General features: G+C 44.6%; 1 protein-coding gene across 12 annotated transcripts in view; it reads left to right on the top strand.

The window, feature by feature from the left end:
• Positions 1 to 23759, top strand: part of LOC144150613 (uncharacterized) — an 88602-nt gene that overhangs the window by 10219 nt on the left and 54624 nt on the right. For 7 of the 12 annotated variants that reach the window (XM_077682167.1, XM_077682168.1, XM_077682166.1 and 4 more), the window contains 6 exons: positions 2431 to 2486; positions 4576 to 4695; positions 10861 to 10937; positions 15766 to 15853; positions 16980 to 17075; positions 21630 to 21902. In XM_077682167.1, coding sequence (XP_077538293.1) covers positions 2431 to 2486; positions 4576 to 4695; positions 10861 to 10937; positions 15766 to 15853; positions 16980 to 17075; positions 21630 to 21902 — 710 coding nt within the window. The remainder of the gene's footprint in view (positions 1 to 2430; positions 2487 to 4575; positions 4696 to 10860; positions 10938 to 15765; positions 15854 to 16979; positions 17076 to 21629; positions 21903 to 23759) is intronic. The other 5 variants (XM_077682173.1, XM_077682177.1, XM_077682175.1 and 2 more) reach the window with 2 other exon arrangements.

Below are 23759 nucleotides of genomic sequence, written 5' to 3'. Positions count from 1 at the left end.
CAGACTTAGTGTTTTCACCGTAGCTATATTTTGTAGCAGCTGCGTAACACCTGGGGGTCGACTGCGATGAACGCAATTGAAACTGTTCCTGGTTTGTTTCCTACGGATCTATCGTTGAGCTGTATACTGCATATCTGAAATGCAAATAATCCATAGATCGGCAGCAGAGGCGGAGGAGAATTGAGATGCCATGCGTTGGTGTGAGCTTCCTTTAATTTTAACTAACTCCTAGCGCATGCGCAAGGCGTGCACATGGCCGCTACACGTGCCGTGGGCGGAGTGCACAGCGGCACGAGAGGTCACAAGACGTTATCATCTGGCGTTCAATGTGAACGCAGGGGATAAACCCGCAGCTGTGCTCTGTGCGTACACCGCCTGTCTCCCCCGTCTCCGCATGTGCTCGTAGCTCAATCAGTAAGACAACGGGCTCTCGCTCCGATTCCTATTCAGTCCAGGTTCGATTCCTGGCGGTGCCAGTAATTTCTTTATTTGTTTGAGGGAGTTTTTTGTTGACACCGACAGTCGTGACAGAACCCTTGGCTGGTAGAGATACAAAGCTTCGCTTTAGAACTTGTCCCCGGCTAAACCAACAATGTACAACCTTTCATATTCCTTCATGCGTTTTTTTTACTCGCGCGTTGAATCGAAGGAATTGTTTGGACCCATAATGTAGTGTCACATTTACACGCTACATGGCGCCACCTTTCAGACTTCAGAACTTTTAGTGCAAAGTTAAAATTTCTGCCTGTTTATTCAAAAACTTCTTGCAGTTAACCCAGTACAATATTAAATGGTGGCTTTCATATTAGCTAGACGACATGCGCTCCTCAGAAATCAGTTGTCTATCCCTTTAAAAGTTAACCGTGCTAGGAGTGCGGACAATTTTAAAAATTATTCGCGCGAGGAGTGTGAATGGGGACAGCCCATGAAAACGAGCGAAGGCAGCGCCGCTTTAAAATTTTCAAAAGAATGCTTAAAAATATGTATACAATTTAAATTCATACAAATACTCGTGTTAACAGACTTTCAATAAGTGAATAAACGTTTGAGCAGTTTCACTAGCTGCACGGTTTGAAGGTCACGGGACCAGGACACGTAATGTAGTGTCACGTTTCTACACTATGAACCGCCACCTTTCAGATTTCAGAAAGTTTACTGCCAAATTAAAATCTTTTCCGTCAATTTGTTTATATATTGCTTGTGGTTACCCCACTATATAAAACGCTGGCTTTCATATGAGCTAGAGAACATATACTCGACCAAAATCGGTTGTCTGTCCCTTTAAAGCAAGCTTGTCTGACATCTTGGTAGTATGGTTTTTTATGATCTTAATTTAAAGTGCTCATTATCTCAATGCTTGCTTAATTTAAATCTTTTTTATTTCAACACTTCAAACTAGCGAGGTTGGTCTGCAGTTAGTAAGTATGATGGCTTGGCAATAGTCTAGTCACTTGGGGCAGGGGAAGCAGCTTCACCCCTTTCATTTGGCTTTTATTGGGTCATCCCCATGATCAGTGTCACAGCGGTTGTGCGGCTGGTTTTTGTATCATCTTCTTAATCAGTCCCTGAACACATACTCCATTCTGGCCCCTTTGCGATGTGCTACTGCTCATTTAGATGCCTCTGAATGGACTTGGGTGGACGAGTCCCACCCAACACCGGACCTGCATCTCTTACATAATGGTCACAGCATTAGAGGATAGGAGAAGTTCTGTCTTCAGCTCTGAACCGTAGTGCAGCTGAAGATGATGGACGTAGGGGTGTGCACCACTTGGCCCTGCGTACACCACAGCTTCTATGTGGCATACCTTCCACACTTTGAAGCGAGGACCCTTCCCGATTTGCTCCCAAAGCAACTCGCACTTTAGCTTTCGACTGCACACCTCCCCAGTGCTCTTTTGCGTGTGCCATACCTGACAACCTTAGAAGGGTCCCGTAGCTTTGTGATCGCAAAGGTATTCGAGCACAAGGTATTCGAGAAGGCATTGGTACAAGCAACTCTTGGCCTCAACAGTATTCCATACGAGGTATTTAAGAGCATGAAAATTATGGCCTTGCAGTGACATCCCGGTGCTGTGAATGGGGTGTAGATCTCTAGAGCAGTTCCAGCCTCGTAGAAATGTGCAAAGATTGTAGCTATCCCCAAGCCTGGAAGGCCATTTCAGGAATACGCAACACACTGCCTTTATTGCCACTTGGTGTTCATGTTCGCTTTCCCATGCAAAAAATGTTTGTTTTCATTGTGTGTAAAAAAAGCCTTTTGTGTGCCTGTATGCTGAAGTGTCTTGAAATTTTGAGGACTGATTAAGGACTGACACATTTCTTGCTTGCCAGCATGCTCAGTGGAAAGGATCCTTTCAAGTTGGGCACACTCGACAGTGTTGTCGGGGAAAAGACAGCTGACCCTCTCGTGTAATTTGTTCCTTGCAGGTGGCTATCGGTACATGGCTGCGGTAAAGTCGAAAACAGTACGCGACTATGAGAACGTAAGTGATCTTGTCGCTGTAATGGCATGGATACACGATGGACTGGGCAAATGAGTTGCCTTGTTTTCATGCAGAGACAAGGTTGAGTTATTGCACCATTGAATGTTTCACGCTTTGTGCCCTTCGAATGTTCTGAAAGGACCCCCGCAATACTTTTTTCTTTTTTTCAGGTGATGATACATCTGTTTTTTGTGTCATGCAGAGATAAATATGCAAAAGAAATGACCCATATTGGTGAAAAAGTAAAAAAAAAAAATTAAAATTTTCAATTTTCATGGCCAGTTGTCATTGCTGTGTTGATGGCTGCTGGCAGCAACTTTTTATGATACTGTTCCAGTTCTTAAAAATCACTGTTCACGCATGCCTACAAACAAGGCACCGTTCGTTGTCGAGCAAAAGCCAAAAGGTGTGACATTTCAGTTAAACAAAAATGATTGAACGCCTAACGTTATTGAACTGCCCTTAAAGGGGTCCTGAAAGACTTTTTGCACACATTAAATGAACAGACACAGTTGTTAAGTTGGGTAGTCAATGTCATCTGTGCCAATATAACTTTTTTACGTGCAGCGGAAAGCTCACACTTTCGTTGCAAAGTTTGTCACCCCTTTCTTTTTGGACACTGCCATTCAAATGCATTTACGTCATCGATTCTCCCATGTGTGTCATGAAGCAGAGGTCGTACAATCGGGCAACTTTTTTCTCCCACCTACGGAGAGAAGTGTCATCTGTTCAGCTTCGGCTGGGTTGTGGCAGCACCTTTGGTTAATTAGCGCTTCCTGCGGCACACTCTATTACCATGCTTATCATTACAAGTCAGGTGCAGCTTGTCAAAACACGCACCCTGCTTGAGTGCACCACTGGTTTTGTCTGTGCCTTCCCAGGAAGGCTGTTCATCGCAATTGACACAGTGATCTGAACCGGCGCATTTCGTGCGGGGGTTCTCTGCCGCTTTAAAATGTCTTTTTGACATGCGGCCGGCAGGAATTTCTGAACACCGCAAAATAAGGCCCCGCACCAGCGGGGCAATATGTGAGATGGCACTTTTCAGATAAACAGTGTGCGTGCTGCGTGAAAGAGAATAAGACACATACGATCCTCCCCATGCGGCCAATAAAGCACTCCTAACCGGTCCATTCGTGATCATGAGTTCCCCACCGCTTTAAACTGTCTTTTTGACGTGCCGCCAATAGCAACCACCGCAACGCGCAGTCGGCGGAGCACAAAATTGAAAATGGTTGGAGACGTCACCTCTGAGGAATGAAGCATTGTGGGAGGGAATGCTCGCGCACCATCAGCGGCAAGGAGAAGGGTGAAAAGAGGAGGAAACGTACCGCGGTGACGATGCACAGTTTTTGATTAACAATGTCTCATCTAATACTTCTGCTATAGTATTAATAATACTATAATAATACATTAATAATGATGTTTATTAATTAATAATAGATTTCTTTATTTGTTTATATGTACATCCATGTATAGGCAGAGGGTATTTCAGGACCCCTTTAAAAAATTGTTAAATTTTTTAATGAATCATGGATCTAGGTCACATGTGGCTCTTTGCCTGGTGCATTCATCAGCTAAGCGTAAGCAAAAGTGATGGGCATTGAGCTTCCACATTGCCTTCATCAACATAGTTCTTGCATGCTAGGGATGTGTTTGTGTGGGCATTGGCTGATGCGTTTGATTGGGCTGATGCGTTTGATTGTTTATGGGCTGGGGTGGCTGGGTAGCGAAGGGGCTACTGAGCGCGACGTCGCAGGCTTAGTTCTCTGCTGTAGCAGGCATTTTCCTGGTGGAGGAAAATGTGCATGTGTACATGACTTCCTGGCTTGGCAAATGTCCCTAGCTGGTGGTACACAAGTTAACCTGAAGCCCTGCACTTATAACCGAAATGTAGCTTGGGCATGTAAAATCCTGATTCAAACTTTTATTTACTTGCTTCAAGCTCTTCGGCACGCCTGGTTTGCAGAATTTTGGTGTAGTAGTGGGCAGAGGGTGAAAAGCCTACTGCACACCGCTTTGTGTCAGTGGGAAGTTGACTAAAGCTTGGGGTGGGGTGCCGTAAGAGACATCTTTTTGGTGATTGCAGCTTATAGGGGACCTGCGGAAGGAAAACCTTCAGCTGCGCCTGCGGCTGTTCTACATAAATGGCCATCATGAATGTCCACCTACAAATTTTGAAGGGGACGAAAGTGAAGTTGGTGATTTAGTAAGTACGCTTGCATGGGCCATGTATGTGTTTGCTCGTTTTATCTCATGTATTTGCTTCCAGCAGCGAGCCCTTAACAACACCAAAGTTGACAGCTGTGCTAGTTGACTTTGATTAATCGTAAACAACGTGTGAAGACACGGAACAAGAGAAGTGGGGACACACGATGGGGCTTCTAGCAACTGATTTTTGTTCGGAATAAAAACAAATATATACTCCCACACCTAGACACATGCTAGACCGTCACCTCGACACTGCAGTGCTCAAGAAACCAGATGAGAGCTTTAAAATTGTTAATAAAGGGTGTCCTTGAGTGAGTTTCTGAAGGACGGTCAGCTACAATTTCTTGACTTGCATTTGTTTTTGGAGCGAGGTCATGTCTGCTGAGCACACGGTCGTAGCTCTGCAAAACCACTTCTCAATTACAGTTCAGGGAACTCGAGACTAGTTTCCCAATTCTTTCGAACTACACAGGTCAGCTGCTTTTAAGTCCTGTCTGCATAAAATTGGGAGCAGTTTTCAGGCACAGATCACCGAGACTTCCTGAACACATAAAGCGCAGGAGTGTCCAGAAACTACTTAAAGTTGTAAATTCGGCAATGGAGTCTGGTGAAGCTGGCCGCCATGCGGAATGGAACCAGATTGCTGTAATACCATATGTCCACTGTATGTCGCATGGCCTGAAGAATGTTGGGGGGCAGTATGGAGCTAAGGTGCTTTTTTTCAGCTCTGAATATGTGTGGCAAGATGTGTAAAACAGTGGAAACCAAGGTTTCAGGACAGAAGGCTGGCAGCGGTTGTAGTGTTGAGCATTTGTCACCATTCTGTCCTTGCTGCGCAGATGTTGTTTACCATTTGCCATTTTTCATGCCATAATATATAGGCCAATCTGGCAGGTGCATTAATGTACAGCTCATGGTGCACTGTAGGTCGCTTCAAAATAATCCTTATGTGCACATCACTCTGTGCAGTGTGTGACTCACAGCCAAGGCAGTCAAACGAGCTGTAATGCACTGTTCAAAGGTGCGTGTATTTTGTGCCGGCATAATGACCAGCCGCGTTCTACATAATGGACGCGTTCTACATTAAAAGAAAGGAAAGCTAGTGTATCAACCGTGTGTCTGTGATGCTAAATGAGAAAGAATTTGCTTTCCTATCGAAGGCGGTCACTTAGGTCATTGCTGTGCTCACGCACTGCATTGTCGAGATGACGGTCTGGGCATGTGTTTGGTGTGAGAGTTCATATTTGTGTTTCTTCCTAATGAAAATCAGTTACGAGACAGCGCCGTCATGTGTCCCCTCTTCTCTCATCTAGTTCCTCAAGCTCTGTTTTTTATGGTGAGCCCTAAACATAGTAATGCTGCATTTTTAGCCCTCCCATTTCACTATTCCATGCGCATGTGATGCAGACGTGTCATGCTATTTGGCACCTACTGTGTAGCCCTAAGACGAACTGTTTTATTGGTGCTTGCCCAGACTGAACAAAACGCCACGTTCATTTTTTTGCTTTGTTGTTGGTGCACTGACAGCTGTCAACTAAAGAATAGGGGTGGGGCCATATAAAAGTTCTTGCAAGAAAGGCGTCTGCCTGTTCTTTCCAGTGCTTCACCAGATGGTTTGGCTGCTCATTTGGAAGATAAGTTGGTTGCATTCATGAGCATAAATTTGACTACTTTTTTTTTTCAAGCCGCAAAATTCAACCCGTCCTGTCTCTTCATTTCCTTGTCCCGTCCGTATGTGCAGTTTTACGTATAAGTAAAAAAATACCATGTCACTCACGCTGCGATTACAGTGTTCCCAAAAGTGATCTGATAAAAATTGGTGCTGAGACAAGTCTTTCTGTTGCTCTCAGTTCTGTAGTTGGGATATGCAAAGCATGTTGTGGCTGACAAACTTTTCTCATCTCAGTAACCTTAAATCCCAGTTGCTTTTTCAACCTAACCCATAAAAAAATAATTGGAAACCGGGATCCTATATGGTACCTCTAAGCAATAGCATTTTTCTAACTTTTCGAGACAAGTTTTCAAGTTGTCTGTTTTTTTTTTTTTTTTTCACATTCTTTCGAGACAAACGGGTAAAAAAAGTACATGAACCACATAAGGGGTAGGACTCATGTGAGTGATGATTTTAGGTGCCTAGTTGGATTGATCGCCATTATAAAAGCAATTTGCTTCTGTAATTTGTTCCATCAAAACTTTCCCGAAAACAATTATGACAATTAGCCACTAAGGCAACCCTAATGTTACCCAGTTTCATTTATGGTTAGGTAGTTCACTGTGAAGTTGCAAAGGTTGTGGGCTTCCCATCTTCTGCCAATACATGGGCTTCTATGGGAGGGAATCAGACAGCCTCATGTTCGTGTGCTAGGATAAAGTTCTACTCTTTGCAAATTTCATTAAAGGAGCCATGAAGACAAGATACAAGTTGGGTTTATTAGAAAGACTGCCTAGTCCCGATAACAATGATACCAATATCATCGCGATCTTCGAACAAATAACGGAGATATGAAAGAAAACGCGTGAAGCAGTCGCGACCCCCTAGCCAATTTCCCGCAACTTTTCATGATGTCATGGAACCTTGTTTGTGCGATTGGCGGCCGCCTAACTGACCTGTTGCGACGACACATGACTGGCCGTCTGTAATGGGGCCTCTAGTTCCATTTGACCGCATCACTTGAATGCTAACGTGCAGTTAACGCATTGAAAAGTATGTTTTATTGTTGGCCCGTACGACATCATTCTTGCTCATAACACGTCACTGTGGCGCAAAATTTGAAAGTTTTTAAATACTTCTTGCTTTTTTTCGTTAAAAAAACATCTTTTGTGGCTGTAATGAAGCTGATTGAGATACTGAATCCTAGTTCTTTAAAAAAAAACGAAGTTATATTTTCTCTTCATGGCTCCTTTAAGTATCATGAAGCCATAGTTACTGCCTTAACCACATGATGAGAAACAAATACGTGTACGTCCTCTAACCATGTGTGTGATGGGTATTTTATACAGCTTGGCTGGTAATCCACCTTCACAGTGTAGAATGGCTCCTAATTTTTATGTTTCAGGCACTTGTGTATTTCTAGCCTACAAAGCGTGGAAGTCCAGTGTGTGGTCTGCAGGGAAATATACATTATGTGCGCATGAAAGAATATAATGGGAGGGCTAAAACATTAGCATAACCATGTTTAGAGCTTTCCGATGGAAGCAAATACTGGTACAAAAGATAAAAGAGCAAACATGGTGCAGTTGTGAGCCGGATAGTTGTATGTGAAAATTTAGGAGCTGAAGCACCATCACAGGCGCCAGGTAATGCTACGCTGCTTGTTAAATTTTTTTCTGAGGACGTTCTAGCCAGCAATGAAGTAAATTAGAACCTGTTTTGCCCATGAACTGCCGACAGGCTGTCCAGATGCTTAATTTTCAATCAAGTTCTTCACCGTATGCCATTGAGAAACACAGCAAAGACAAAACCTCCGCTCATGCATGCAAAGGCAAATTTTTCACCTATTAACAGTGAACCGCAGTCATTGGATCGAGCCATTATTTCACAAGCCTAAAATATAGACACACTGAAATGGGCACACACATGCTTCCTATTGGGATCCACCAAGAATCCTTATGTGTGAACAGGGGTGAGGTAATAGCGTGTTATTCTCCCAAGCCAAAGAATGCTTCGCATTTAAAGACCGTCATTGGATACGAATTCGATCCAATTTTTTTATTCTCACTGTAGTAGCTCCACAAACAGATGTGTATTTGAGTTCAGGTAACTTGTTTTGTTCTGTTTCAGTTCCAGTTAGACTAAATCATGTACCGAACTGCTTTGCAGGTTTTGAACCAGTTTGCGAACCTCTTTGCAGGGTGGCTACAATTTTTGCTGCGTACTCCTGTGAAAGATCTTTGTTCTGCACATAAAACTATTTTGGATGCAACGCATCTCATGCTCGCCCCTCTGTCCTTCTTGCGTCTGTCCGCCATTGTCCGCACAGCTGCGCCTCTCCTCCTCTCCTCTCTCCGATAGGTTGGCGCAGCGCGCTCTCACTCCGTTGCTAGGCGCCAGTAGGCGGCGCTGCGCATGTGCAGTATTCTCTCTCTCCGCGCTCTCCTCTCCTTCGGGCGCTGTGAATATAAAGCGGCATGCTGCGCTCCGACGGTCTCAGTCGACGGTCGTCCGCGTTACGCGTGCACTCTCTCGCAGTACTCGACGATTGCTTGATGTGACGGCGATTCGGCCGTTGCCAATGGAACCCCCCATGAGATGCGTTGCATCACACCAGGGTTCCCGCGAGGGGAGGTGGGCGTAACTTTTTAGTGCTGAAACTAATTGAACTGCCCCTGCGAACACCGAAAAAAAATTCGGTGTTCGGAGTCGGTACAATCTAGCAGTAAAGAAGTCTTCGATAACTGTCGTTTTCAAAGCACGTAAGCAGACTTAAGGGCTCCAAGGAATTTTGTTTGTTTTATTCTAGAGTAGTTGGGCTTCTTGTGTATTTTCCTTGGTTATGTATTTACATATCTCTTGTTGTAATATCGACACAATAAAAAAGCCACCAAATTTAAATATTTTGTGGTTTTATTTCGTGACAAACAGTAACAACTTTTGGGCCACTGTAGAACTTTTAATACATGGTCACCGAGCTGTGCTGTTCTATGAAATGTATAAATGACAAAAACTTGTAGTATGCCAACAATAAAGGAAAACCTCTGCAAGACATGTTGTTAGTTCTTGTTTGTCCATCGATGGTGCCCTGAAGCTGACCAACCAAAAATACGTTGTATTACTCATATGACTCATATGGCACTATGCTTTATAGGCATTATCAAGTTTTATGGGAGGTAAATTTTGTTTTAAGAGAAAGCATTATTTTCAAGCTTGAAAATCGTAGTGTATCTCAGCTGCTTCGGGCAAACGTCTTCAAGCATGCTGGCATTCGTGCTGTCATCCCAGGCGTAACGTCCCACATCTTTTTGGCGTTGCTAGTCACAGCTTAAAGATACGTGATGCAGGAAATAGTAGACCTGTTTTATGTGCTTGTGAACGCATTTTTCTCGCAGACTGAGGAGAAAGGGAAAGTAAAAATTTGTTGGATGAACTTCGTCAACTTGTAGCGTCTTTCTAAGTTTTCGTGTACTGATTCATTGCACAGCATGTTCATCTTCTGGGCTATGCAAGGCACTCTTGTTTGGGTTGATATGTTCAGCCTAAGGCCGGTAGTTCGCCACATCCCTTATCTTTAGTTTTGGCATGGCAGGTTTATTTTGTGTGTGCTCTGCTACGCTGCTGAGAAAAAAATGTACATTATTGGAGTCGTGAAAACACTGGAATGGGCTATACTTTGTCGTATTGCCAGGTAGTGACCCTGTACAAGCTTTTTACACGAGCATACAGTAATATTAAAGGTACCGGAAGTCCGCTGGGTGCCTGCCCGCTAGCCTTGTGGAGGAAAAAGTGCCTGCATTTGCTCAGTGGCTCAGCCCTGCAGTCACCGTCAAAGACACATAGAAGTTGAACTGTTTGAAGCCAATTTCTTCACTTATATCTTGCTTGGCAACAGAAAACATCAGTTTTTTTAAAGATTAAACTGTGCCACACAATGGTACCATTCAGTGGTGTAACAGTAATTGCGTGACAGAAAAATATGTAAAAAAGCAAACTGAAAATCTAAGGAGATCCCCTTTCTCCCCTTCCCATCCACTTTTACAGTCACCCGCCAAATTACGTGGTGCTGATTTGCAAAATTTTTTTTTTTTCGAAAATATTAAGAGGTGATTGTTCAGGTTACATATTAAAGCTATGAATTTATGAATTTTTTAGCATGACTTTGAGATGTTCAAGCACTCCCCTGATGTTCAAGCACTCGCCTTGTTGTTACATTCAAGATGGGATAACCCACATTAAATCGGGCTTTTGACGGAGAGGACAAGCTTTGTTGGTCCATTGAGGCCATGTTGCATGATGTTTTACTGGTGGCTTGGACAAACATGTTTCATGCGGTTCTACTGGTGGCTTGTCTCTCATCAGGGTTGCCTTGACTAGGGGAGTTCAGGACTGGCTCCCAATCTCGTGCCAGCTGAGACCTGCGCTTCATCATAAGAGCTTACCAAATGTCCATAATTTTTATGTAACTAGTAGAAGAATTTCACATTGATTGCTTCATGCTCTTTATTGCAGCATCGCCAAGTTTCTGCCGAATTCACGAAGCATGCTCAAGAGATACGCCAACGGGATGAACTTCTTGCGCTTGAACGGTAAGTTGTAGTGTCCCTGAACTCTGGCAGGGGGCACCTGATTGTGCTGTGAAACTGATTTTGTTATTGAGTCTTATCGAGAGTTCATTGCATTACAAAGGTCAGCGAAGTTTGTAGGTGAAAAGTTGGCAGTGACCAGGGAACATGAAAAGGGTGTGCTTCGCCTGCAGCCGCTTCCTGCAGTGTGGCCACAGCTAGACTAAAGCAAACTCTTCGGGCGGTGGATTCAATTCAACACTTGCAGTGCCTACATGCTCATCAGCACAATTGCCAAGCCCAGCATGGGAAAGCTTTCATGCACGTTTCTGTGCGAATTGAACTTGTTGCTTTTGTTTGTTCTTTGCGAAGGGGGATAGTCTTTTCTGCTTGGTAAAGGCCCGAGATATGAACAGGTAATGCAGCTGTGATGTTATTCATCCACTTGAGCCACCTATCTTTGTTCCACATCCTTCATAATAGACAATCTTGGTTGCTAGAGTCGGGCACATCTGGCTTCAAACAACATGGTCATGCAAGTCTATTTTCTTCCATAAATTTCAGCCTGCTCCATCCTGATATATATATATCATAGTGGCAGGTGGGGGGTATGACAAAGCGATGTAAAGCAACTAAGTAACTGAACTTATCTGGAATTTCCGCTCATTCAGCTGCACAAACCATTCGAGCTGAGCAGCAATCCCACCAAAATGTGGAATGAGGGAAGGCAGCCTATCAACTGCCTATATGTAGCATTTAAATACAGCACGGGGCCTAATGAGGCGAGTGCTACTACGTGTGATTGGCCCAACAGCATGTGAAATCACTGAGTCTTTCTGCTATCCAACAACAGGCCATTTTCGATACCGTCATAGTGATCTTGGCCAATTTCGATAAAAGATCTATCAGCACCTTCAATACCATTTTCCAGGTAGTGACGGCTCATCGATAATTTCGTTGCGAAGCTGCAGCACAGAGCTGACAAATGGGAGTTTGGAGACCAGTAGGGATCGGCCCTCCTGTGACGGAATCATAGTCTGCAGAAGGTGTGCCGGTGTGTGCATAGTGCAAAACACTCACGGAACACATTTCAGGAGACACGTGACTCTTCACTTTGCAGCAAGCTGCCAGTGTTACTTCTGGCAAATGCCTCAAAGTAGGTGTAGTTCCCTAGGTGTACAGGATGGCTCATAACCCGAAGAAGACAGCACAGAAGTCAAACGTGAAGGGAGTTTCAGGGGCGAAGCACGGGCTGTCGGCGTCTCCTGTCGTCGCCTCCTGTAGTCGCTGTACTAAGCACCGAGACACTTGTTTTCCAACGCTTCGTTGGAAAACTGTATAGTGGATAAAACCGTTAAAAAAAAACTAACATGATTTAAATATTAGTGGGACGCTCCCTGTCCGCTTCAGTAATCGTCAAGCACAAGCAGGAGCTGTTTGTGGACTGGGTATAATTTGTGTTCCACTCAAATACTCACCGGCTCTTGACGCTAGGCCTGATCGGGTAAGGTAGTCGGTCGAAGCAAGAAAAGGCATACTTACTTGGTGCCGGGGCCCCGTTGGTCACTGAGGATGAGCCCCCAGGGTGAGGAACGGTCATTGCACTGCGCTCGCATTGACCCCTACCACTTCCTCAAACTGGGGCAGATGGGCCATGCAAATTGCTTAAATCTGCACGTGATTGCTCCTCCCACCAGCGCTTCTCCGGTGCCCAATCAGCATGCGCCGTGTGGCAAGAGACAGACTTACAATCTTTAAATACACTTCTACACTGCATGCTTCGCCCCTCCCCAGGTTTCACGTTAGTGGCGGTGGCCTGTTTTTTTTTTTAACAATAAGCTTGGGAACCTGTGCAAGCTGACTGACCCAAATGGCCTATGCTTGATAATTGCATTAAGCGGCACCGGAACAAGTTTGTTGAGTGTGTGTACCATGTTGTGTACAGCCTCCTGCTTTCGTGTGGGAGGCAATGCATTGAGCAAACCAGGCACTGCTTCAGTGACGGGTTGCATGAACAAAACAGTGTCAATACTGGTGCCAGTCATTTCTTGAGGGTACATTCTCAGAAGTGTGGCTCTAATTGCACAATTGAATCTTTTGGCAAGACGCAGCTTATTCACGAAATCACAAAGGCCGAGGCAATTTCAAGACTGGATAATAAGTGTGTTACTTCCCCCTTGCTGGCTGTCACTAACAATTTCTTTCACAACAGCATCTTCTGTATCCTAATTTTTTGTGTGCATGCATGCACAGTCGACGCTGTTTCAGCATATAGTAATTCTGCTCAGTGGCACAATAAATTTAGTTGGAAATTCATGCTGTGTGTGTCTGTATCTTTTGGCGGTGTTTCTAATTGCACAGTGGTACTAAGCGAAACACTGTTCTGCAAAAATGTAACACAACATGCTCAGGTCAGATAGCTTTGAGGGTCGAATTTTTAAAAAAAAAACTTTCCAGATGGTCAAATTACTTTACTGTGATAAATTACGGCGATAAATTACGGTGATAAACAAGCTAAGAGCAGCGCCGATATAGATAGAAATCAACTTCCGCCTCCCGTGCAAGGGAGAGCCGATGAAGATGAAAATCAATTTTCACACCTCCGTTGCGATCACCTGGCGAAACTGAAACCATGAAAGGGGGTTGACACAACGCATGGTGCGCTGAAGCTAGAGAGTTCTGTTTATCTCTGCAACAAGGTAGCACAATCAAATTTCAAATGCTTCTTGTAAGTCCTAGGAGGTGGTAGCACCTCCCAGTGAGCATGCATCGCCATTATGGCGCGAAATTTTAAACGGAGGGTCGAAACCGTACCGGTACAGCAAAGACCCTGCGGGATGGGAAACTGCCGCAATACATATACAGCAAAAGCCCTCAAAGGGTTAAGAACTGAACCACTGTCAGCTCTTTTAACGAGCACATTTTTGTATACTTAATGTGTAATGTCTTCAAATGTCCCCAAACTGTTTTGGACGAACAGAGCTCGTCCTACCAGAATAGGTTCTCCTGAATGTTCAGGACAGTAAACACTCGTCTACGGCTTAGACTGTGTGCTGTGTTGCGACCAGAAAAAAGCACTTTTTTTTTTTGCCAGAAGCACAGTTTTTGAGTAAAAATATGCAGTCCGGTGGTGGTTACACATGCATAACTGGACTGCCTACCCCTAAGAAGATGCTTTTCATCTTCGTCATCTATTTCCAATAAGATGATTCAGATACTGATGTTTAGCTTGTGTCCGAAAGTGAAGAAGACCGCAATGACGCTGAATTAATCGGTTCTATCGATGATAAGGACATCTCTGAAGGGAACATTGCAAGTGCTGGTCAGCCGCTCGATGCTTCCCGAGTGCAATAGCCAAAGGTGAAATAACCCTACTCAAGTGAAAAATGATACGGCATTTGCAACTCCTCCTTTATTATTATTATTATTATTATTATTATTATTATTATTATTATTATTATTATTATTATTATTATTATTATTATTATTATTATTATTATTATTATTATTATTATTATTATTATTATTATTATTATTATTATTATTATTATTATTATTATTATTATTATTATTATTATTATTATTATTTTCATTTTCTTGGCAGCAGGCAGCTGGTGCCCTACGCAATATTCAGAAATAAACTGTAGTGGGTTGATTTGATTTAGTATATGGTGTAAATATATTTTTCAATATCGTGTAGTTGCTTTTTAGCACGAGAAGATTCGAATTCAGAGATAAAAAAATAGGCAGGGGTTAAGGGATTTTAAGGGGTTAAGCAGTCTTATGCAGATTCTCTCACTGCTACTGAAGCTAAGATTTGTCTCAGATTTCACTTTGGCTAAAGGCGAAAGGTATCATTACTTTTACTGTCGATGGGTATATATGTATACGATACCCGTTAACAAAACTCAAGATTGCTGGTGCACTCAGCTACTTGGTCACTACGGTCATCAGCATTACTCATTGCTGTGTTATGGAATCACGCGAGTATTTTATACACCTTCCCTTAGCAGTTTTGCGTCATGGAAAGGTGAAAGGGAAAGAAGACAGAGATGCCAGCTTTGATTATTTGTTAAAAAAAAAACAAAAAAAAAAACCAGTGGCATCTATCAAAAGCGGAAAGTGCTTTGAAAGGTGTGATCTTTAATAAGCCTTTGGTGTCCCATGTTGTGCTAGGCTACAGCACACAGTAAGTTGCCAGGTGGGGGCACGCAGCTGCTTTGTCAAGGCCGTTATACGGTTTGCACTTTGTCGCAAATTGTATAAAGGACATGAGCTGAAATTGATTTTCAGAATCAGCACATTCTTGTACCTGTGAAGAAGAAATAGTTCTTTTGCGTTGTTTGTAAATGTCCAACACAATCATATTGACTTTGCATATTTTGAATTACTTGGTTTATGGTAGTATATCCAACAGTCTGTCTGAATTTCACTTGAAAATTTTTTGTGCCGATGTGTTGTTTGATCTCTTGGTTTGGATATGTCCAGGTTCATGTCCTGGAATTTCAAATGTATTTGGACTAAATTTGGTCTACTCAAATTGAGTCCAACAGTCTGTCATGGAACTCATCTAAGACTTGTTCAATGCCTTTGAAACAAAAGTGCATACCTTCATGTGATAATTTGGTAAATGAAAGTGAATAAATGTGTGCTGAAGCGATTTTGGACAAATCCTATTTGTGATTGCATTTCTTAGCTTACATTAGTGTTGCAAACACTGACCCTTTAATATAAGCATGCAAATATGTCTTTCTGACTTTTACTAGACAACTGCATAGCCAGTTTTTTTTTTTTTGTATGTGTTTGTGTTTAAGGGTGACCAGTTTATAATAGATATGTGTTTTTCCTCTAGGAGCAAAAGTGCAGACCAGCAGGTAGCTGTCGACAAACTGTATTCTGAAAAACTGGACTATGAGAGGGAGATCCGTAACATCCAGGGGGTAAGTCACTGTGAACATTTCTTTTACACTAAATTTGTGTTCAAATTTTGAGAACTCGTCACCCTTTACAAATACACTTGCAAATGCTGGTGAAACTGTTCGAAATTATAGGATAAATGCCTCGTCAATTCACCTGATGTGAACAACTCGGAGACCTGCCAGATTGCGTTCTGGTTTGTCTGGGGTTCGTAATATGTAAAAAGTCCTATTTTTTAAAATTAAGCCACATAAAAACGCTTAATTTTCCTGGTAGAAGGTACCCAAAAACTATTTCCATTAAAAATGCACTGAAAAGAATGTTTATCCAGCTTGACAAAATTTGTCCTAATAGAATTGCATCAGTGTAGTAATGAATGTTGTAATCGTCTGTTTCGAGTCAAATTTGAGTATTTAAAATACAAAACCCAATTAAGTTTCTGAACCTTGTGGTATTTCTGCAAAACTAGTGCCTACAGAGTTTGTGTCTTCAGTAGGAGCTAGTGAATTAACTTGGGGCAGCCTTGCTTTGTAAGAGCCACCAGAACTCTGAACTTGGAGTTGTGTGGGTCGGCCATAGTTTCAGTGAAGAGCCAACCTACTGGATGCAGAATGAAATATTTACTGCCAGTTGCATGGACCAGCTGATGCCACAGAATGCATAGCATGTAGCTCTGCTGGGGTTGACTTTTGCTTTGCAATGCATTTTAGTTCAACAATGTGCACACGTAGCTTTTCAAGTGCCACAACCCCGTTCACTTATATAGACGCCCCTTGCCACTTCATGCATCACTGGCTACAAAAAAAAGGGGGCTGCTTGGGACAGAAAAATGTGGTAACTGTATACACGTCGCTTTGGATTGGTTCAGTGGCTGCCAGATGGGACATTTTCTGTGTGGCACTTTATTACGTAATGGATGGAGAACAAACTGTTGTAACTGCAGCTTTTTCGTAACTGAAAGTTCTCACTGATTGTGCCCTTCTTGAGCTTTGCTTAGAGTCGGTCACATCTGCTGTATCGAGTTCATGTCTAACAAATGAGTTGCTTTTGATTCGTTTGTTACTTATTGGCGTAGTAGGTGTAGAGGTCTGCTGTTTAAGGATTCAGCACTGTTGCCCTTGGCTGTACAAAGGATTATATTTCCTGCAGAAATGTTCTGCTGACGGGCCTCTGTACCACGTGAGAATGGATTGCACGGTGTCTTTCCTTGAGAAGTGCAATAAGCGGCTGGAGGACACTGTAAAGGTACGAAGCATGGTGAAAGAAGTACATAGACACTGAAACTTCCCGAAAAGCAAGCAAAAATATTAGAACTAAGGGGGGTTGCCCCAGGCTGTTAGCGTGAAAGCCCACAACTCTACCCCTAAACCACTGAGGCCAAACAGAGTAGCCACATTAGCAGTTGTTGAAGAGAATCGAAGAAAAGTTCCAGGCAAACCAGTGGATGGCACTAGTGGGGGCTTTTCTAGGCGGCCAGGTGTCTCAAGCGTGTGGCTTGGCTCATCAGTTCTGACCCCTCTCACTAATGAGACCTGCTGACCAATGCCCGAACTGCCATCAACGTCCTGGGTTTTCCTAACTAGGAAGACCTCTCATAGGGCAGGAGCCCCTAGAATTAGGTTCTATTGGCTTTTTATTATTAATCAGTGAATTTGTAGCTAGCTCCTTTTGTTTCAGGAGTGCCAACTTTGAGACTAGGCTAAGTGGGGACCCAGATTTGTTGGGAATTGGGATTTAATATTTCTAAACAAGGTTCCTTAGAAACCTGTTCCTTAGGAACCTGTTCCTTTGACAAAATGGGCAACGTAGACATTGGCGCAAAAGGGGCTGCAGGCTGCTTGTGGTAGATGAGGTCATTGGCTGTCAAGAAAAAGGAAGTTGGGTACGTGTCAGCACCCTCTTCTGTAACATATTAGCGGAAATATTTTCAGCTTCGTCCTTTATTGGGGTTGCAACCTTGCTGTGGTTCATATGAAGATAAGGGGCTTCATTGTCATGACTTTTGCAGCAAACATCTTGTCAGACAATACACTACCACTGACCACAGTAGTGATTTTCTGGCATTGGCAGTTTGCAACTTGTGGCCATACAGAAGCTACTTGGGCTGATTATTTGTCGACAATTGTACAGCAAATCACTTTAATTAGATCCAGGCTTGTTGATGTTTGGTCTATTTGTTAGTAGCATTGGATGAGAAGGTGCTTGTGGAAAGGCACAGAGGCTGCGTCCACTTCTGTGACCCTGAGCTCGTATTGCTTGGGCTAGATGCTGGCATTAAGCCTATTTTCCTAACCCTAAATGTGAACGGAGTAAACCTTCCTTTTTTTTTAAGGGCGCAGCCCCTTAGGGGCTTCGGCTGTCGGTGTCTCCTGTTGTCGTCGTATCTCATATCATGTAGTCGCGGTACTAAAAACCGGGACACTTGTTTTCCAATGCCTCACGCTAGAACGTAACGCGTACTAAAAGAACACACCGGGACACTCGTTATCCAAGCCTTGCACTAGAATGTTTCATCTCCGTGGTCGAAAACGCGTACTAAAAAGCACACTGATACACTCGTTTTCCAACGCCTCGCGTTAGAACACTTCTAGCTTCAAAGACACGAGATTTTTACAGCAAAGCTGTATACCTCTGCCCACCCAACAGTTTCATCTCCATGGGCAAAAATGCCAAGGCGCCTAGAATACACTTATACACTGCATGCTCGCCCCTCCCCAGGTTTCATGTTAGTCATACTATTACATGTTAGATGGCCTGGGATTTTTTTTTTTTTTAACTTCAGATTGTGATGTATCCCTTTTAGAAAGTTGCATAGGTCTTATTATAATTGGCAGTACAGTATTTTGTGGTTCTTTATAGAAACAAAAAGAACTGCTGAACAAAAGCTTTTAAGCCACTCACATTTGCTACAACATACACTGCAAAATGTCATTCAGTTTTAAGCTTAATTTCCCCTTTAAGTACCAGAAGACCTTTATGTGCAAAAGCTCAGGTATTCACATAATGCTGCAAACAATCATAGCTTGACACTAACTCATTGACAGAAAATACCTTGAGTATAATTACGTGTCTCATATTTGATAGCTTGCGAGTTTTATTTTGACAGCATTAGTTGACTCAGTAGCTGGAAAATTTGGTATTGGGCCCAATCATACAAAATGGCGGATGGTGCAGGAACAAAGTGATGGAGTTGAAAAGAAAACTGTGCAGATTTAAGGCTGGACGGGAATCAAGCCTAGGGCCTCCGAAATATGAGACGAGCGCGCACCGCCAGGGCCACAATAGCCCTAGCTGACTGAAGGTGGACGGGACCTAGTGAATGCATTGTGGCCTTGCACTTGGAAACGTCAGTTATAGGCATGCACTGAGGCCTACATGAGTGATTTGGGCATTCTCGTTACGGAAGTAGCAAACAGGTGACTGGCAGCGTACATGGCCACTACATGTCCTCTTTGCTCAGAGTGCAACTGAAGTGCCATCATGCAACATCCACTGAAACCTGCAACCGTATGGTGGTTCCCCCATAGATAGTGAATGAGGATGCAAAAGCGGGTGTGTGCTGTCCTGGCGTTAGATCTAACGTTATGCTTTGAGCTGTAACGTCAACAGGTGCTCTCAGCTTGCTTGACAAACAGTGAGTTTGACTTTGATTGGCACATCGTAAAGGTCAACATTACAGCTACATAACATTAGGACTAAATATAGACCTAACAAGAGCTATTGGCCAAGGCTCTCAGTCATTGTAATGGCCGGAAGAAAAAAAATTCCCCCGCATTTCCCCGAAGGGGAGTATGAGGAAGTGCGAAGCACGGGGTGATGCTATGTGGGGGAGTTTGTTGAAGTTTGGTGGCATTTTGCCCGTTAGTTACATTAACACCCCCTCGTGATCACGTTCGGCTTAACACGCCTCGTTTGTCCCTCTGCGGAAATCTTGGTGAATTAACGTGTATGTTCGAGAGGAGGAGCGCACCGCACCGCAGCGCACCGCAGCTGCGAAGCGCCGACCGGAGTGAAGGGAGAGGAGGCGCAGTCACGTGAGAGAATGCAGAACTAGCGGGTTTGTAGTATCACGTGTACACCACGCAGTTATCAAGCCGCTATAACGCCGCTGAGTCGCCAACGCACGCCGCTGACGACGTAGTTTGAATGCGTTAAAGATATAAGGCGCGTTACTAACACTGATATCAACGTCGCGTCCGTGGCTTAGTCGGTAGAGCGTCGCGCTGCGGCCGCAAAGTCCGCAGATCGAAACCTGGCGCCGGATGCTGTTTTTTTTTTTATATAGTGTAGTGGCCTGGCTGGCGCGCCGAGAGAGGGTGTTGCGAGCTGGAGAGTAGTAAAGGGGCTTTAGGAGAGTAGGCGAGGGGGGAGAGGAGGCGCTATGCGAGCGCGACGATTCAGGCTCGCTTAAGAAGTGCATTCGCACTTATTCCTGGCCAATCTCCCACGTGGGTATGTGCCATGTCAGCGGCCAGGCAGCGCGCGCCCATCTCCCCCCGTTGCTAAGGAAGACGAAAAGCGCGCGCACCCGCAGCTGTTGCTATGCGGACGGCGGAAGGTTCGGGGTCGCTTATAAAGTGCATTCGCACTTAAAAGACACAAAGGCAAAGGGGTGATGATGATGATGATACTGAAAGGACATGTGAGTTCAGCCCACGCTGTTCTGAGCTTTGCACTCAACCTGCTGCCTCATCCAGTGGCGCAGCAGTCGCCAGCGATCCATGGCACTGACAGTGCCCACAATAATGGCATATCTGGTTGCCATTTGGGCATAAGGCTTTTGAATTCACATAATAAGGAGGACTAAGGTATCCTGTAAATTTTTGTACCTTATGGAGGTTGCAGCAATAAATAGGCTGTATTACGCGGCTAGCAAGCTAGAGCAGGAGAACCAGAGCCGCTTCATGGTGTCATGAGGATGCCACTGAGGGTTTGATTGACTCTCCGGTAGGAGCCAAGGATGCACTCGGTGGCAGGCGAAGTCAACAAACCACGCCTTATTGCTCGGTCAAAACGTGACTGGGTGGTTTTGAAAAACCCTAAGGAGAGCAAATCTGCCATGCAAGTCACCTCATTTTTGAGATAAGGGTCTCCTGATGTGGGGAGGGTGCTGGTGAGAAGAGAAGGCCAGTAGGGCAAGGGTCGGCAACCTTTTGAGGTGGAGGGCCAAGTCGCATGAAGTCGACACGGAGGGGGGCTGGAAGGCAAATAGGGAGGGGGGGGAGGTGGCTTTGTAGGCAAAAAGAAAAAAAATTGGTGAATTGACAATAATGTGCAAAATTGGAATAGAAATATTGTTCATTTTCAGCATGCATGTCACAAGTTGTGACCCCATTTGAGGCCAAACTGCCATGCCAGCCTTCAAACAGGAAGTGACAACACGGGGAGGAGGGTTCTGACGTGCTGGGGGCCGCATAATAGTACTGCCCTGCGGACTGCAGGTTGCCGACCCCTGCAGTAGAGGATGGTGCTCCGAGGTTCACGATCGCCGATGGTGGGAGGTGCACGGCGCGCACATGAGGGCCCGCATGCTCGCGTGTTCTTGCTGCCAAGGAGCAGTGTTGGGCTACTAGCCCTGATGGCACTGCACAGCGTGTCATGGGGACGTGTGGTCTCCACAAGCTAATAAGGAGTTCTTAAATGTTTCAGTGTGTAGACAGTGACTAATTCTCAAAAGTGCACTAGGTAAACCATGTGCAGATGGAGTGGTAACAGGGAAGCATTTGTTGTTTAAAGGGACTTGGGAAATGTAAAAATGTTTCAGTCACTACAAGTGCGACAAACACTGCCTCTTAACAGGACCTGAAGCAGCGGGTGCACGTGCTGGAAAAAACGGAGGTGGCTGACTTGGAGCGGGAGCTGCGGGCCAAGGCTGCCGAACTGCAGGCGCTCAACAAGTCCAACATCATTTTGAATGAGAAGATTAATTCCCTGCGCACCGAGAAGTCCACCTGGACTGCAGTGACGAACATGACACGCAGCTTTCTGCAGCTGCTTGACAGTTCACTCTCCAGTGGCAATGTGCAGGCAGCAATGCAGGCCAAAGAAGACTTCCAGAGCAAGCTGGACAAGGTACACCACCCTCCCCGTTTATTTTTAAAAAATTTTTTAATCGGTGATTATGCGTGCCTTGCTCACAGCAAAATTTGACTCTTCATAGTGATGTTGGTATCCTCATCATGATATCCAGCATAAGCGTCATTATGGTGAAAACCCAATCATCGTAATAGTCATCTCTGTGAGTTGGTGTTACAGTGGGATGGAGTGCAAATGGAGAGGTGGAGGGTGTAAGAAGGGCACCTGTTCCTGGCCTGAGAGTGCAGTGAGGGGGGCTTCCAATGGAGCTTATACAGACAGGAACACGTGCACGCATGCACGCACGCACGCGCGCACACACACACACGCGCACGCACGCACACACACACAGTTTTTTGTAACATGAAAGCAAACTCGATAAATAAAAAAATTCAGAATTCTTAGCCACAACGGCCAAGAGATGGCTCACAAAGTGGCCAATGAGTGGCACTCAAAATGGCAGGCTGCTGACTGTTCAAAGAAAGAGAACAATGGAGGGATGCTAAATTTCTCAGAGAGGTCCCTGTTCTAAAAAGTTCTTCCGATTGGCCGAGCCTCATACACTGGACACATGCAGTTCCAGCTGATAGGGAGAAGATTGCACCGCTGTAGGCACTGCGTCGGGGCTGTACATGAAATTAGCACGCTACCTTGCATGCGACTCCTGTTCTTCGAGTGTCATCGGTGCAGTGTCTGCTGTGGTGGGCTCCGAGCCATCTAACACAACAGCAGCTGTGAAATGTGCTGGCACGCAACAGTGCAGTGCTGAAGAGCAGCAAGAGCGGCGGCACGCAGTGAAGAGAGCCAACCAGTCCGCCATATTTGTTTGGCAATTGGACATTAATGCTTTCACATTCATTACATCATACGGAGCACTGAGGGGTTCTAAGATTTTTAACTGCGCCAATTACGTACCAATAGAGGGGCACCGTATTTTTGCGTAACCCACACCGAAATGCAAAAATTTCAGGGGTAAAGTAGAGGTGCGGATTATATGCGAGGTATTTCCTTCGGTGCAACTTCACGGCAACGTTTGTCGTTCCTTGAGTCCCCTACAGCAGCAGTAGTGACTAAGTAACACTTATCCCGCTGATAGTGCTGATTTTTCACGCACAACTCGACAATATAACAACATGAGAAAATATATTGGGCAAGTCAGCTAGAGTTTTCCACAAAAGAGAAGCGCCGTTCAAGAGTAAAGAGTATGAGTGCTAATATTCCAAAACACTAAGGAAACACCGCTTCATAATATGATGATGATGATACGTATGAGTTGAATTTTGTTTGAAATAAAGGCCGACCTTCATGCAGCGAAACGGCGAACGTCGCTCGGCGGCGGCCGCTCCGCCGCCGGCGTCGAAAATACGGCTGTTCGTCGGCGATCTACGCGAGCTAGATGTCGAACGCGCGGCGGCGAACGTGACCGGAAGCGGCAAACTGCATTTTGAGGCCGCAGCCAATCACAGCCTCGTACTTCGTTGTACTTCCTGTCCTGTCTTCCATCGGCGGCGTTCGCCGGGTCACGTTGCATGGAGGTTGGGGTGGACGAAAACTGAGCGGCGCGTCAAACCACGGCGTCCGCCGCGCCAAGTTCGCCGAGAAACTTCGCTGCATGGAGGTCGGCCTTAAGGCGGTGGCTTTCGCCCCCACGCTGGTCTATTTTTAGATTCTTACTTCATGCTATGATGATGATAGGTTTGTTCGAAATCAGGCGTGGCTTTTGCCCCCACGCTGGTCTATTTTTAGATTCTTAATTTAATGTAAACTGTTTCTAACATTTACCTTTTTGCTGTAAAATAATTTTATTCTACAGTCATACAAGAATGGTAGGTGGCAATGCTTCGTGATGTTTCA

Source organism: Haemaphysalis longicornis, unplaced genomic scaffold (assembly GCF_048455015.1).
Source record: "Haemaphysalis longicornis isolate Haplotype H1 unplaced genomic scaffold, Haemaphysalis longicornis Haplotype H1 scaffold_1, whole genome shotgun sequence".
Classification (NCBI taxonomy): domain Eukaryota; kingdom Metazoa; phylum Arthropoda; class Arachnida; order Ixodida; family Ixodidae; genus Haemaphysalis; species Haemaphysalis longicornis.
This window is presented reverse-complemented; position numbering and strand designations above follow the sequence as displayed.